This window comes from Alternaria burnsii, assembly GCF_013036055.1.
Source record: "Alternaria burnsii strain CBS107.38 chromosome Unknown 705, whole genome shotgun sequence".
NCBI lineage: Eukaryota > Fungi > Ascomycota > Dothideomycetes > Pleosporales > Pleosporaceae > Alternaria > Alternaria burnsii.
Genome location: NW_024066107.1, coordinates 1,458,960 through 1,474,462, shown reverse-complemented (window position 1 = coordinate 1,474,462; position 15,503 = coordinate 1,458,960). Strand labels below are relative to the sequence as shown.

Genomic DNA, 15,503 nt, shown 5'->3' with positions numbered 1-15,503 from the left:
AACGCCGTTCATCGCCAGGGAGTTTGCAGGTATATTCGGGTTTAACTGACTAAATCCGACTCGTTGGTCATGAAGTCATTCGGAACGCCCTGCCAAGACCTAATGTCGCTGTTAGACGTTCAAGATTGCTTTGTTACGACGATTCGAATGATAACATGGTAGATGTGGACTCATGACGGCGACAGGGCTTGGACAGAGGTGGTAATGGCAGCAGTAGCGATCGTGGGTGGATGAAGACGCGTGGGGTAAGAAACCTTGACATTAGCGCGGCGCGACACGACGTCATGCCGGTCCAGCCCACCAAGCGTCTCTATGCGCCTACTAAGAAGAAAGTCGATGTTCTTTCTGTAGTCAGTCAATCCTTGAAGCGCATAGCGCCGCTGATAAGATGCCATCCCTGGTCCGCAAGCTGCTCATCTTCGCTGCCGTCGACGGGCTCGTCCTCCAGCCGTCTCCGCCCCGCAACCATCCGCCGGCGACGCAGCAGGCCATCAAGGTCGACTACAAGGGCAACGTCGGTCCCCTGTTGAAGGACAGGCGCGAAGAAGACACTGCGCCTGTGTCTGTGGAGGCGCAAGGCATCATCGGTATGCGCGCGCTCACCTGCGCATTGCGACGTGCAGTGCATAGCTGACCACGCCACCAGGACTGCTCAAAGTCGCTACTTCCTACTTTCTGATATCGATATCCGACCGTGAACAAGTAGCCCTCATACGCGGCAAGCCCATCTACAGGATCACCAATGTCGCCCTCATCCCGCTCTCCTCACAAGCCGACGCCGACAAGGCCATTGTAGCCACGCGGGACCACTTGAAGCGTCGCAACCGCGCACCAGGGCTCGATGACGAGGATACAGATAGCGAGAGCGAAGATGGCGCGCCCAGTGTAACCGACTCAATCGTAGAAGATTCCTCATCTGCACCCAGCGAGGTGAAGGACACTGTCACCGGGCAAAAAGGGACGGCGGCCCACAAGACAAGTGTGGCCGAAGATGTCATACAACGAAAAGGTGTATACGGCAGGTTCGCTGACAAGTGGTTCTCGCGCAAGGGCTGGAGCGCTGACAACAGGCGTCTGCAAGGGCTGAGCTCCGAGGAGAACCTGGCCGCGAAGAATGTGCCGCAGAATGTTGACTCAGGAATGCCCAAAGAGGAAGAGCAGCCCAAGACCGAGTCGAAGCCAGATGCGATATCAACATCTGACAAGGACATTTCGGAACCAGTCAGTCCAGAGGCGATACCCAAGGCTCTGAGCGGCGAGAAGGACGCTGCGACTGTAGCCCTCCTACCCAAGATCCTACAGACCACCAAAATGTACTTTTCATCGGGTAACTTCTTCTTCTCCTACGACTATGACATCTCACACGGCATCGGCCAGCAGCAATCCAGTTCCAGTGTGGCGCTATTCAAGCAGTTCGATCCTTTGTTCTTCTGGAACCAGCACATCATCTCGCCCTTCATCGATGCTGGTCAACATTCTTTCGTGCTCCCTGTAATGCAAGGCTTTGTTGGCCAGAGACCATTTACTATCAAGACGGCGGATGGCCAGTCGAGCAGCCTTGTAGTCGATCCGAGTGCTACCCCCGACGACATTCAGCTGCAGTCCTGGCATGAGAAGCAAAAAGAGGAGTCGCAATCCACTACAGAAGCCAGTAACGAAGCACCTGCTCCTGAAGCTTCACTTGCAGACGGTAAAGACTTTTTGTTGACACTCATCTCGCGACGTTCTGTCAAGCGGGCTGGTCTTCGTTATCTGCGACGAGGAACAGACGACGAAGGATGCACTGCGAACAGTGTAGAAACGGAACAGATCCTGTCCGTACCAACCTTCAGCACGACGCAAGACAAGATCTTCTCCTTTACCCAAATTCGCGGTTCAATACCCCTGTTCTTCTCTCAATCACCCTACAGCCTCAAGCCTCAAGTCTCTACTTGGGGATCTTTTGAAACAAACGCTCAAGCTTTCAAGAAGCATTTCCTCGATCTGTCTTCGCGCTACGGTGATATTTACTGTGACTCGCTTATCGACAAGCACGGTACGGAGGCAAAGATTGGCGAACTTTACGAACAGCATGCCAAAGCGCTCAATGAGAACGGCGGGATCGATGGCAAGGGCAAGCAACTGGGCTTCGAATGGTTCGACTTCCACAACGTGTGCCGTGGCATGCGCTTTGAAAACGTCTCAAAACTGATGGACTCCATCGAACCCTTCATGACATCTTCTGGCTGGGTGGAAATCTCAGATGATCAAGTCCAACGGAAGCAGGCCGGTGTCTTGCGCACAAATTGTATGGATTGTCTGGACCGCACCAACGTCGTCCAATCTGCGTGTGCTAGAACTGCTCTTGAATCCCAGTTATCGATGGGTAGCTACAACATTGACCTTCAGAACGACCCTAGCACTTCGTGGTTCAACACTCTCTGGGCTGACAACGGCGACGCAATCTCTCGGCAGTATGCTGGCACCGCTGCGCTGAAAGGAGATTTTACGCGCACCCGAAAACGACAAATCACCGGTGCGCTTACCGATTTTGGGCTGACACTCACGAGATATTACAACAACATTGTAAATGACTACTTCGCTCAAGCCGTCATTGACTATCTCCTCGGTCGCGCTACCGATACCATATTTGCAGAGTTTGAAGCAGATATGAAGAGCTCGGATTATTTCATTGATGTGCGCAAGGTACGGCAACAAGCCATCGAACGTTCTGCTGGTATTGTAATCGAGGATCGTGATGAGGACCTGGTACACGGCTGGACCTTGAGCGTACCCACCGCTGTTAACCAAGTCAAGACTGCCACGTTTGAGGAAGCCGTTCTCCTCCTGACGGAGAAGGCCCTGTACTTCTGCCGTCTCGACTGGGGTACCGAAAAGGTACGCGAGTTTGAACGCATTCCACTTGAGAATGTGCAGGGTCTCATGCGCGGCGTTTACATTACGTCTACATTAGCGCAACGACACACGGATGCAGACAAGAATGTTGGCCTCATCATACGGTACCGAGCCGCCACCCAAGGCGAGCTAGTACGACGAAACACAAGGGCCTTAGATTCAGGGGCCGCCAACGACGAGCAGCGCAAGGATGACGCTAAGAAGGACCAGAAGCAGGATTCTGCGGGCCGCTTCCTAGCGTTCAAGGCGTTACCACCGAGAAGTAGTGTTCCGTCATCTCCTGGCGACACTCCAGAGAATGAGGGCGAGGTGGTGAAGTCAGTATGCGATGAAATCGTGAGAATCGCCAACGATATGAAGAAAGGAGGAAGGGACGAAGACAGAACATTGGAGGTAGAAGAGAAGGACATCATCAACCTTACGGATGCGAGAAAGACTACAGGCTACCTCGAACAGTTTGAGTATTCCTTGAAGAAGCTTGTTTGGGGCTAAGCTCTGGACGTTCTCGGTCGTGCCATGTTATTCCTCGCTGTACTCTATTTGGCGCACAGTACATACTCGCTTGGCAGAGAAGTCCGCGTCATGTAGTTATGTCAAGCCATTGTTTTTTGTTCTACTGTTCCATTCACAACGTTCTCGAACGTTGTGGTCTCCGGGTATAGCAAATCCTCTCGAAGATAATTTCTTGACTCGCGATGTATTGACCATAGTATCAGTCCATGGGTATCTCCACTTCCCGACATCCTCGAGCAGTCACATGTAGTGCAGGAAGAGCGTTGCATCCAGCACGGCGGATCCACGGCGCTTCCGACAACCGGTTACTCAGGTGCGTGTGGGACGATGCGGGTGGCTACTGGCTAGTTGGCGAGCATACGAAGGCCGCATCGGGAAATGCATCCGCTTTGCTTGTGTGGTACTGCGCGTCAACAGTGAGAAGAATGGAGTACTAAAGACTTCGGGGCGCTGTTGGTGGGTGTTCGACGATGTCGCGTTGTGACCAACGAGCTGAGAAAGTAGCGACCCCGCGAACTGCTATTGCCCCATCATCTTCTCCGCGTTCAACTTCTCCTCACTCCCACCTCTCTTCAACGGACGCGACAACCCCACTCTTCAGCGCGATTAAGCGTTAAGGCCGTTGGGTCTTGCTTTCCGTGTCGGCGGAGCCGCGCCGCATTGTAATTCGATGCAACATGTCACGCTAGAACCTCGGCACATGCAGCGCTGGGCACACCACGATACACTGCATCGGTCCAATCGCCCCGTAGCGACGGTCACGCCCCACCTAGAGCCTCAATTCGCTTGGATCGAGGATACCGCGGCATCGTGATGTGCTAATAGCACACAAAAGCTTGGATCCGCTGAGGGGTCGAGGAACGCCTTACCACGGGCTAGCATGCCACACCTTCTCAGACGACTTGTTGAAGCTTAACGGTCACAGGCTTGCTCGGCACTCGGCATCCAGCTTAAGCTTTTGACTCGACGGGAGGCGCAAACCTCGTCTATGCTAGCGTCAGCAGGTCGCATTGAGAAAAGCGGGTCGACGTCAGCGGCTTGGAAGGTGAGTGGCCGCAGGCCGTTCTCAATCGCGGTGCGTGACGTCAATAGTGGAAACCTCACACCGTGCTCATTTGAGCGCGAATTGCACAGTCCAAAAGGGCCCACCAAATGAGAAAATTTCTTCTTCATGGGGTGCCCTTGGGGTGCGAGATTGGGGGTAGAAGTGTGGGTGTCTGGAGTCTGGAGGAAAAATGGAGCGAGTTGTTGTGCGGAGTGCGGAGTGTCACGCCTCAGGTTCGACGCGATCTGAGATGGTGGTCGCCCATCAGCATTAGCTGTGGTACGACCAACCCACGAGCGGCAACTCATCATGGTGATCGCAGTATCGTCTTTCCGTGGCGCAACAAACGGCTTCTTTTGCCCTGCTGCCAACCCGTTACCCGTCGTCTCGGCATCAATTGTCCCCCAACCGCGCCCGACTCGACTCGCGAAGACAAGCACTAAGCGGCCCCATCGTGTCAGGCTTGTCATTTCTTCACTCCGCCGCAAGACTCCATGTCATCCTACCACCAATCAGCGTATTTCTCTTCGGAGACTATACCAAGGCAGGAAGCACAGCAGTCTGTTTTCCGAAAGTCGAACGAGGATGGACGTTACCTGGGAGAGTGAAAGGTCCGCTGCGGGGCTCCCACGTTGTTCTCCTGACCCGAGCTGTGCGCCTGGTATCACACCGAGAGGAGCATGGCATATAAACCCTTTTGTTGCCCCGACGTCGTGGTTGTTTTCCTTTAACCACGCCTGTTCAGCCTTCGGGTCCATCCAATATATCCGTTTGTAGGGTGATTGGCAAGACAATACACCACCATGGTTTACCAGATCGGTAATATCTACGGCATCACCGCCATTGCGGTCATTGGCGGTGGACTGTTTGGTTTCGACATCAGTTCTATGAGTGCCATGTATGTCGACTCTCTCCACTACCATTAAGAACCATGCTAACATTGACAGTCTGCCAACTCAACAATACCGCTGCTACTTCAACCAGGGACCTTTGGGCCCACCTTTCACAGGTCCTGAAGAGGACTGCTCTGGTCCTACTGCCGATGTGCAGGGAGGTATCACTGCTGCGTAAGCTGGCTTCATCGGTGAATTCTACCTTTGCAAAGACTGACTCAGTTTAGCATGCCTGGTGGCTCCTTCGTCGGTGCTCTCGTCTCTGGTTACCTCACGGATAAGCTCGGTCGTCGCAGGGCTATCCAGATCGGTTGTGTCATCTGGATCATCGGTTCCATCATCTCTTGCGCCGCTCAAAACATTGGCATGCTCATCGCCGGTCGCTTCATCAATGGTCTCTCTGTTGGTATCTGCTCCGCTCAGGTGCCTGTCTACGTCTCCGAACTCGCTCCTCCTTCCCGCCGCGGTCGTGTTGTAGGATCGCAACAGTGGGCCATTACATGGGTAAGAGATGTCACTGTGCGAACTGGATATGGAACATATACTGACTTTACAATATAGGGTATCCTCATCATGTACTACATCTCCTACGGCTGCAGCTTCCTGGACGGCGAGAAGGCTTTCCGTGTTCCATGGGGTCTACAGATGATTCCCGCTGTTATCCTTGCCATTGGTCTCGTGTTCCTGCCAGAATCTCCTCGTTGGCTCGCACGACACGACCGTTGGGAGGAGGCTCAGGCTGTTCTTACTTTGGTCCACGGCAAGGGCGACCCCAACAGTCCCTTTGTCAAGCTTGAACTGGATGAGATTCGTCAGATGATCGAATTCGAGCGCCAGAACGCTGATGTATCCTTCATGGAGCTCTTCAAGCCTAAGATGTTGAATCGTCTCCACATTGGTGTCTTCACCCAGGTCTGGTCTCAGCTGACAGGCATGAACGTCATGATGGTAAGTTGTGCCTGTACGAAATACATGTGAAACATCAACTAACCTCGTACCTTCATCTCTACAGTACTACATCACATACGTCTTCGGTATGGCTGGCCTCACCGGTAACATCAACCTTGTCGCCAGTTCCATCCAGTACGTTATCAACGTCCTGATGACCGTTCCTGCTCTCCTCTTCATGGACCGTTGGGGTCGCCGCCCCATGTTCGTCATCGGTGCCATCCTCATGATGACTTGGATGTTCGCCAACGCTGGTCTTATGGCTTCCTACGGCAAGCCCGCTCCTCCGGGTGGTCTCGGTAACATTGCCGAGCAATCTTGGGAGATTGGCGGCGCACCTGCCAGGGCTGTCATTGCTTGCACATACCTTTTCGTTGCCTCTTACGCGCCTACCTGGGGTCCTGCCTCTTGGGTCTACCCCCCTGAGATCTTCCCTCTCCGCATCCGGGGAAAGGCCGTCGCCGTCGCCACCTCATCCAACTGGTAAGCACCCAATCACTCACAAAGTATGCATAGTAGCAAAAGCTGACTCCACTCCAGGATCTTCAACTTCGCCCTTTCCTACTTCGTTCCACCCGCCTTCGTCAACATCCAATGGCGCGTCTACATCATCTTTGGTGTCTTCTGCTTCGCCATGGCTGTCCACACTTTCTTCCTCTTCCCTGAGACAGCTGGAAAGACTCTTGAGGATGTGGAGGAGATGTTCATGACTGGTGTCCCAGCCTGGAAGACCAAGGTTGAGTACAGCAGCACTCGTCGTGCTGAGCGTGGCGAGATTGACAACGAGAAGGCCGCTGGTCTTGAGCACAGCCCCGTCAGGGTTGAGAACGCCGAGACCAAGGCTTAAGCTTGGTTGTGTATTCTTCGAACGACTTGATGGGAGATGTTGAGTATCAGATATGGTCGATGTTAATGGCCACTATGGCTCGCTTTAATCGCAACGTACTACGGTACTATGATCTTCAACCATTCCGCTGTATCCTCCTAATGTGCGGTGCAACCTGTGATGACACGTCTATATACAGGCCGAGTTTTTGACCACGATAAACAGATAGCTATGTAGTGAGGTTCCATGACGCCCAGTCGCGTGATACGCGTAGACTTGCTATGTACGAACCGCTGTCAGCAATACAAAGAAACTCGTTTGTGAGTTTCAGCCTGCACCAAAGGAATCATAAGGTACCTGCTACGGTTTTATCTGGTTCTTTGCATCGAACCAAGCAGAGAATACTTGAAATCTGCTTTCCAGTGTTGCGCATAGTTCAGAATGAATGAATTGGTCCCTTCGACGTTCCCTTTCGCTTGAATGTGGTTGGACTCGACGCGTGCGCCAGACGAGGCTAGCAAGACCTCCGACCACCCACGCCTCCTTCTCATTTACAACGTTGGCATCTTCTCAGCTCAGCTAGAACACGTAAGATCTCTCTAATTCGCTAAGCATTTTTCTTTCAGCATACATTCACGCACCAGTCGCACAAGGTTCGTAGGGTGCGCTAACAGCGCCACTATGAACCATGGATATTCTTCCAAAAGCTACCACAATTACCAGGGTTGATTCTATCGAACTAGTTTTGTATGGCATGAAAACAGTTTCATTTTGCCCTTTTGCAATGCCGCATAGCTCATGTGTTCGAGCGGGGTAGCAGGTACGCCACGGCTGCAGGACTACGGCGTCTACTTCAGCCTGCTGTCTGACACGTCCCAAGTTATTTTGTCTACCCCCTCTATAACTACCCTATGCAGATGGAACAAAATGTGACTTCTCGACGCCCGAACACTCGAACTCCAAACCTTCTATGGGGACGACGTCCCTTCGTATGCGATTCTGTCAAACACATGGCTACGGGATGAGGACGAGGTCACCCATGCGCAAATACAGGATCCAGAGAACTGCCAACACATGTTGAGACTTCAGAAGATCAAATACACGTGCCAACAAGCATTAATAGATGGCCTCGATTACGTCTGCATTGATACGTGCTGCACTATACAGACTCACCACCGACGACAATGCACTACGAAAAGCGCGGCTTATGTCGCCGAAAGTGGTGGCACAATGTACATAGCTTTTTAATACAAACATAATATCACGTCTTTACTCAGTCACCTTTTCATCTAAGAATCCTTCTTTTACATTTCAATCCCTGGACATGATCATGCGAGGTCCCTAAATCAGGGCCCTTCGTAAAGCAGTGGCTGAGTAAGACTGAGCTGGCTTGAACAGTCCTGAACGGCGCCTGAAAGGTCCTGGAACCGGGCCCCTCTTGGCCGGAATATGAGAGATATTGAGAGAAGCAGGGATAAGATAGCGCTGCGTTTATACAAACACACGTACCTTCCGCTAACGACAAGTGTTTGCAGTGATTCTCTGGCAACGACGCTGAGTTGGTTGCACCCTTCCATAAGCCGACACCTGTTTTTTCGTCAGTTCTGACTACAGCTACTTCCTCTATCGATCACCATCTACTCAAAAGCTCATCAAGGACAGAAGCCATCCGAGCTCTCTATGTCGTTGCCAGCTGCTTGCTCTTCCTCTCAACTGATTGATGGTTACCTCGACTAGGTTACACTTGACTATGGTAACTTAATGACTCAGTTTTGTTTCATACAACGACATAGACCAAATAAAATCTGATGGATACTACAAGACATTGTCTGTTGTATCCTTTGGCGATGGCGAGTGAGGTGGAGCTGCTGCGATATTGGCAAGAGTCACTCATCCCTACCCGTTTTGTTTATGTTGCTAGAGACGCAGGTGCATCCATAACAAGACCACTCTACTGGAGATTATATGTTTTGAAACCTTGAAATGTAGTATCAAATCATCACAAGCCAGATTGGCTGAGTGGTCCAAAGCGTGCACAACCGCCAAACGGCTCTCTTGCTACGCGACACCTGCTATCAGGTCCGGCACCTCCTAGGAGGAAGAGGGTACTGCAGGTCCTCGTTTGCCTGGGGTGTACGCGGGTGTAAGGGCAGAGGAATGACTCACGGCACAGAAGTGCGACTTTGAAGGTGAAACGATGTTCAACTTCGACAACATTGCGGTATCCATGATGGAAAATAACATTGAAGTCATACCTATTTAACACCGATGCGACGAAAGGGATATTTGACATCGATATGAGGTTTTCCCAGTGCAGGCGGTGTACAGGTACTCCGTGATATGTGCGGCGAAATCAGAATTACTTGGTGGAAAGTCTGGCACGTCATTTCAATTCTATACACGGAGATATCGATGTGCTATCATCCATGGCGTTCCAATCGTCTAAGCCTTGGAGCAACCAGGCCGGTGGCACCGCCTCTTGCGACAAGACGGAGGGATAGTTGCTTGATTGTCCAGGTTCCGTAATGTTCCACTTATTCTTAAGCTGTCGAGCTGCACGGATTTCTTCTTGTTTTTCCTTGCTCCACGTCTTTGATTGGTGCTTCCAACTTTTTGCAACCCTCCTTTCCCTTTTTTGCAGAGCTTGGACCTCTGGGTCAACCCAATGTGGTATTGGAGAGGCTGAAATTTCCCTTAGGTGAGCAAGCGTGTCGCGATCCTCTTCTTGCTCTCCTTGCTGCTTAGAAAACCCGCAAGCAGCTAGAAGAAGTAGAGCTCTTAGTGTAAAGTTAGCATCATTCCCTGCACAATGAAGCCTGTTGAAGGAACATCCTAAAGAAAGGAGTAAATCGTTAAGAGCCCAGCCCAATACTGAAACACCTCATCAGCGATGTAAAAGGTATTCAAAACGCTAGAGAGAAGCATTGATACTCGAAATCGAGAGCCTGTAAGGCCTGAAGGTCGTTGATAAAACCATGGCCTACGAAAACTACATTTCGAGCCGAGGGAACAGAAGAGTGAATATAGTTGACTATATTTGGTGGGCTGATTGCGATTGTCTCTCCAAACATGATTTTTTTTTTGACGCCTTGCTCAGGTATGAAGGAGATCCTGTAGCAAAATTGTGGGTGGATATAAGCTTATCTGGAGGCATCCGATTGATTTCCTTTGTATCCAGAATCGCAAGTCCAATTTGGCAATCTCCCTTCTGCGCAAATCCGCTCTTAATGGTGCTGATGTTCCCAAAGTCGATTGCAATAAGTACCACGTCTGAAAGTTGAGGCGAGTAATAGGGGTGATGGCCCTGACGAAAGATCTCACGTAAAATCTGTAATCCATTTTTCGCAATAGGAAATTTTCTGGGATCCGCTCCTTTAGGTTTGCTTTAAGTACTTAACACAAAACTTTCTTCAAAGTAAGTTTGAAGGCACTTTACCTGTGGAAACTCGTCGCAGATGATGGCACACTGGCTACTGTGACTAAAGAATCTTCCTGCCCTTGGACTGTGTGACAAGCGGCAGCGCTTTTAGAACTTTATGTCAATATAGGAGGCGCTTGCAGGTTTTTTTAGGGCTAGATCTCCAGTCGAACGTTGCATTAGCGAAAGAAGGTTGACAAAAGTGTAAATACGTACAAAGGGCAGAACTGGAGATTCTGTCCTTTTTCCGTTGGCTGAGAAGCTAAATTGGCGTTTACTAAGCAAGAGCATCAAAATCAAGACATCTTGTCCACTTCACAGGCCTCTATAGTAGTAATAATACATTATTGTCTTAGAAGTTATACATGCGCTTCTAGATCATCTATTATATAGAAAGCCTCCGTAGTACTGATATAATACTAGCGACCTGATTAAACCCAGCGGCGCATGGCGCATGAACATGCCAGTTGTACATCTGAAGGAACGACATAGAACATACCAGATTAGACTTCTTCCGAGCTTCTATGCGAATCGGCCTCATCATTTGTTGGCTATTTTACTCTACACCTAGAGAGGTGGCAGCCGTTATTATCGTATCGGTCTTGGAGGGCAAACATTCACGTTTCTTGTGGACGTTGACCTTGTCAAAGATGCCTACGTTGAGCGGCTCTGGGTCGAAGGATCGAAAGAGTTATTCCTTCTCCAGCAGCCTGTGACAGACCGGAACGTGAAAGACTATAGGAGTATCAAAGTTCGCATCGGACCAGACCAGGACGATTGGTGTTTCACAACCGCAACCCCCAGGGAAGCTACATGGTCATCAAGTGACACAGTACTACGATATGTAACGAACCGAGCTAGAACATATTTGTTCGATATGACAGAGGATGGGGACCGGTATCTGCTCAGTTTCAAGTATCGCACCGGTGCTCAGATCAATTTTGTCCTGGAGCTGCCAAACTTACCGGTCGTCCAGTCACCCGCCGGTGGTGAGCTTGATAAGAGCCGAATAGTGGTCTTCGTAGGTGACGAACGTGATGAAGACTGGACTGCGCATCTCAAACAGATGTGGGACAAGGTCGGTAACGCGGAGAGCAGTACCCCGGGATGGGCACTTCAAGCCTCTATCACTACGCGTCGCGTTTTCAATCAGCTCATATCTACTCTAGATGTCATTAACACGGAGAGTCTGGCTGATTACAACAATGATATAGGCGAGTTGGATTTGAGCCAGGGCAAGGATCTGTCGAATCATATTCGAAGCCGGGAAGAATTATTCATAATGTCCAATGCAATCCATCCCTGCCCCGATGGTGGTGCTAATATGCCAGTATTCCTGGAGCGCCCATGAACGATGCTGAACAACACTAAGGAGAGCGAATATAGTGGCTGCACTATGAAGGCAGCTCCAGCGATGCTATGTCTCACAGTAGCCCTGCTTTGGAAAGCCAGCTATCAAGACGACACCTTCGTGTCGCCCAGCCTGGTTACACGATAGCGAACCACACTCAGGTTCAACTACGCTCCATCATGCAGACTATCAGAACAAACGTGTAATGACATGGCATTTTCGCCCGAGCATGATTACTTGACATATTTGAGAGCAACGTCTATACTTGATAAGAGCTCTGGGCTATTGTGGCGCCAACTGAGCGTGTATCCAGATTGTCAGCTTAGCCTGTGGAGGAGATTGAAGTGATGTCATCCAGTTCAACGCTGCTCAATACGTGTTGAACAGAAGATTCTTCCTGTCAAGAACACATTTTCATTCGTGGTATCTATGTATATTGAAATCCGTATCCTCTTGTCTACAAAGATCTGCGACTCAGCTCACCAGCCACACTTAGCAGACAGCATGTGTCTTGCCAGTCTTGCCCTGCAGACTGTGGTCGTCGTCGAAGTGGTCTGTCGTCTTCTTCTTATAGATGGGACTGACGATGGTTGAGCGACGACGCATGGCGAATGCATGCTGCCTGTGCTCCTCAATCTTCTTCGCATCAAGCTTGTCCAGCGTCTGTAGCGCAAGCTTGAAGTCAGCGAGCAGTGCGTCACAACGAGACTTGGTGAAGTCTTCGCGTACGACTACACGCAGCATCTTCATCTTCTCAGAGTGAGGCGCCATGGTGTAGGCTGGGACAACCCAACCGCGCTCACGGAGTTGATGAGCGCTGCACATGATTAGTCACTTTCTCCGCAGAATGTCTCAAGCAAACTTACATGGCGAACTCGTCGTACTGCTTTCCAAGGTCTTCGTCGATTCTGCAAGCAACGAGAGGAAGACCAGCGCCACTCCTCTGGCTCATGATAATAAAGCCTAGTGCTTCCAGGTTCGCTGCTAGATAATCGGCAGTGCGTGTCAAGTTCAGCATAATCTTTCTGTATCCGCGCTTACCCAGCCGGATTAGCTGGTAGTACTGTCCGATGATCTGAGAAGCTCCGCGGGAGAAGTTGAGGGTAAAAGATGCCTGATCGGCACCGAGGTAGTTGATGTTGAAGACGAGTTCCTGGGGCAGGTACTTGGGGTCGCGCCATACAACCCAACCAACACCAGGGTATACGAGTCCGTACTTGTGTCCGGAGACGTTGATGGACGTGACTTTGGGAAGACGGAAGTCCCAGAGCAGACCGGGGTTAACGAAGGGAGCAACGAAACCACCAGATGCAGCATCGACGTGGATATCAACATCAATGTTGCGTTCAACAAGGAGGTCGTTGATGGCTTTTATATCTTCGTATTCACCGGTGTATGTCGTTCCTAGAATGGCGCCTATTGGGGTTAGTGTATTATTGTGAGACGTATGTTAGGTCAAGTACAAATTCCAATGGTGTTCTCATCAACGAGGTCCACGCATTCCTTGGGGTCCATCACGTAGCGTTCAGTCGTGCAGTACACATATCTCTCCTCGACGTCGAAGTATCGGCATGCTTTCTGCACATAGTCAGTACGTTGGGTATATGATGTATACGTCGTCGCAAGAACACAGGATACGTACCTCCCAGCAAACTTGTACGGCCGAGTTCATGATCATGTTAGGCTTATCATAGGGCTTGCCCTCAGCCTTGCGCTTATTTTGCCAAAGCTTCTTTTGGGCCAAAACTCCCAGCTACATCGTGTCAGCTCAACAGCCTCCAAATTCGAATCGCTCCATGCACTGACCATGATAGCCTCTGAAGATCCAATAGTAGATGTACCGATCGTGTTCGCTTCTGGATCACAAGGTGCGTTGAAAAGTCTCGCGATCATCGAAACACATCCTTTTTGTTGTTCAGCGAAGACCTCCAAAGCTTACGAGCTGTATTGTATACGCACGGTTCTGAATATCGGCGCTGACGGGGTACTCTTCGTAATCGATGAAGTTCTTGGAAAAGGCATCGCTGTAAGACAAGGTTATTCGGATGATCGCAGAGTGCAGCTACAATGAACATACACCATAAGTTTCTCAGCCTCTTCTTCCTATGCATGAATTAGCGCTTGTGGCGTAGGCGGCAGTCGTGACATCTTACCATGTAGGTTGTTACGAATGAAGCCAAGTTTAGCGTTGGGGTGCCGTCGAGCGTGAGGTCATCTTTGATCATACGGTAGGCGCTGGCATGTAGTCAGCTATCATGTCGCGTATTCTTGCGTTGCTAAAGCTGTATCGCGTTCGAGAAGTGGTACTCTAAGCAGCGTCGTACTTACACATGAGGAGGCATCTCCCGGTCCTGCTCATGATTAGTTTGCAAACGGCTTTACAGGTGTTGAAACACTCACGGGCATCTCATGTCTCGGGAGGTCTTCAGCAGCATACTTGCTACCGTACACTGTGGCAGTGTAGTCGTCTGCCTCATCATCCGGAGTCAGGTTGATGGAGGTGGTAGCATCAATAGCTTCAAATTCAGCCTTCTCCTCAGAGATCTCCTTGTGAGTCGCGACCCGATTGATGTGAACCATATCGGCGGTTTCTTGGGGTAGTTTTGGTGGTACGAGCAGAGACTTTGGAAAGAAGAATGAAGGAAGCGACGAGCAGGAAGCTTGAAAAGATCAATTCCGCCGCGGAGACAGCAGCTTATATCCCTCACCAGGTCCTGCTGTGCCTAGCATGCAGCGTAAACACGCCGCCCGCGTTCCAGCTCACCATGCTACCCCACCATAGCACCACTTGCATACGACACACGTCGGGCGGCCCTCCTGCAGCCAACGCTCCACGACGCACATGCCGATCCCTCGTCATCCAGACCGCCTGAACCAACCCTTCACCAGTTTGCTCTGCATGAGCCGTTTGACCTGGGTATGAGACATGTAGATAGGAGCACGGTTGCGCGTCGAGTGTGCTCATTCGAGCGACACATGTCATAGCGGGGTACCACGCGTTCCGCTAAGCATTTGACCAGTGAAGCTTGTCTACCTAGCGACCAATAGTTCTTACACCGCCTCACGCTAGGAGGTAGACTAACACTCTCTTAGAAGCTAACAGCGGGGTCTGTATACGTAGTAGGTAGTGCCAGGTACAATCTGCCCGGGCGTGTTGATGTTCGCCCCGCAGTCACTTTCCACAGCTGTGAGAGCCGAGAAGATGCACACCGGAGTTTAAGAGCACAAGCTAAGCCATTGCGGTGTACGCCTACTTAATGAATATGTCTTTGCAGCAAGGCGTTCGTAAAATACGCATAGCGTCAGCCTTGGTTATTCCAATATATACACAACCTCGGTGCTGGCAACAACCAAGGTTTCCTGTAGGACGCTGATTGGATGCTTCTTACCCGCAGCTGACAGATAAGGCTGCGGGTAAGCCGCGGCGCGAACCTAGGTGCGCCGAAATGAGATCCTCAAGATCCTCGTAGGTAACTCTTGTCACTAGTGCTGAGTCGTGTGAATATGCTGTGTGATGGTATTGTTCACGGCATAGAGTGTCATGTTACGGTGAACAAAAATATTCTCATAAAATTGCTTACATGATCATATACATGTAGATCCCTCAGAGGTAG

At 50.7% G+C, this 15,503-nt stretch overlaps 4 protein-coding genes across 4 annotated transcripts; 3 read left to right on the top strand and 1 right to left on the bottom strand.

Moving 5' to 3' along the window:
* Positions 1 to 388: 388 nt before the first annotated feature.
* GT037_000530 (domain containing protein) lies at positions 389 to 3,387 on the top strand (the record flags this gene model as incomplete). Its single annotated transcript, XM_038925577.1, has 2 exons — positions 389 to 587; positions 647 to 3,387. 2 exons carry the CDS (start codon positions 389 to 391, stop codon positions 3,385 to 3,387), a joined length of 2,940 nt encoding a protein of 979 aa, XP_038791433.1.
* A 1,869-nt stretch (positions 3,388 to 5,256) lies between these two features.
* GT037_000529 (high affinity glucose transporter) lies at positions 5,257 to 7,141 on the top strand (the record flags this gene model as incomplete). The annotated part of the gene is made up of 6 exons (XM_038925576.1): positions 5,257 to 5,351; positions 5,401 to 5,520; positions 5,574 to 5,850; positions 5,908 to 6,294; positions 6,359 to 6,777; positions 6,835 to 7,141. 6 exons carry the CDS (start codon positions 5,257 to 5,259, stop codon positions 7,139 to 7,141), a joined length of 1,605 nt encoding a protein of 534 aa, XP_038791432.1.
* Positions 7,142 to 11,415: 4,274 nt separating this feature from the next.
* On the top strand, positions 11,416 to 11,889 carry GT037_000528 (uncharacterized protein; the record flags this gene model as incomplete). Its single annotated transcript, XM_038925575.1, has 1 exon — positions 11,416 to 11,889. One exon carries the CDS (start codon positions 11,416 to 11,418, stop codon positions 11,887 to 11,889), a length of 474 nt encoding a protein of 157 aa, XP_038791431.1.
* Positions 11,890 to 12,381: 492 nt separating this feature from the next.
* On the bottom strand, positions 12,382 to 14,469 carry GT037_000527 (glutamate decarboxylase; the record flags this gene model as incomplete). Its single annotated transcript, XM_038925574.1, has 10 exons — positions 12,382 to 12,706; positions 12,756 to 13,305; positions 13,353 to 13,467; positions 13,532 to 13,642; positions 13,696 to 13,793; positions 13,849 to 13,913; positions 13,967 to 13,992; positions 14,043 to 14,124; positions 14,218 to 14,240; positions 14,290 to 14,469. The coding sequence occupies 10 exons, from the start codon at positions 14,467 to 14,469 to the stop codon at positions 12,382 to 12,384; spliced, it is 1,575 nt and encodes a 524-aa protein (XP_038791430.1).
* Positions 14,470 to 15,503: the final 1,034 nt, after the last annotated feature.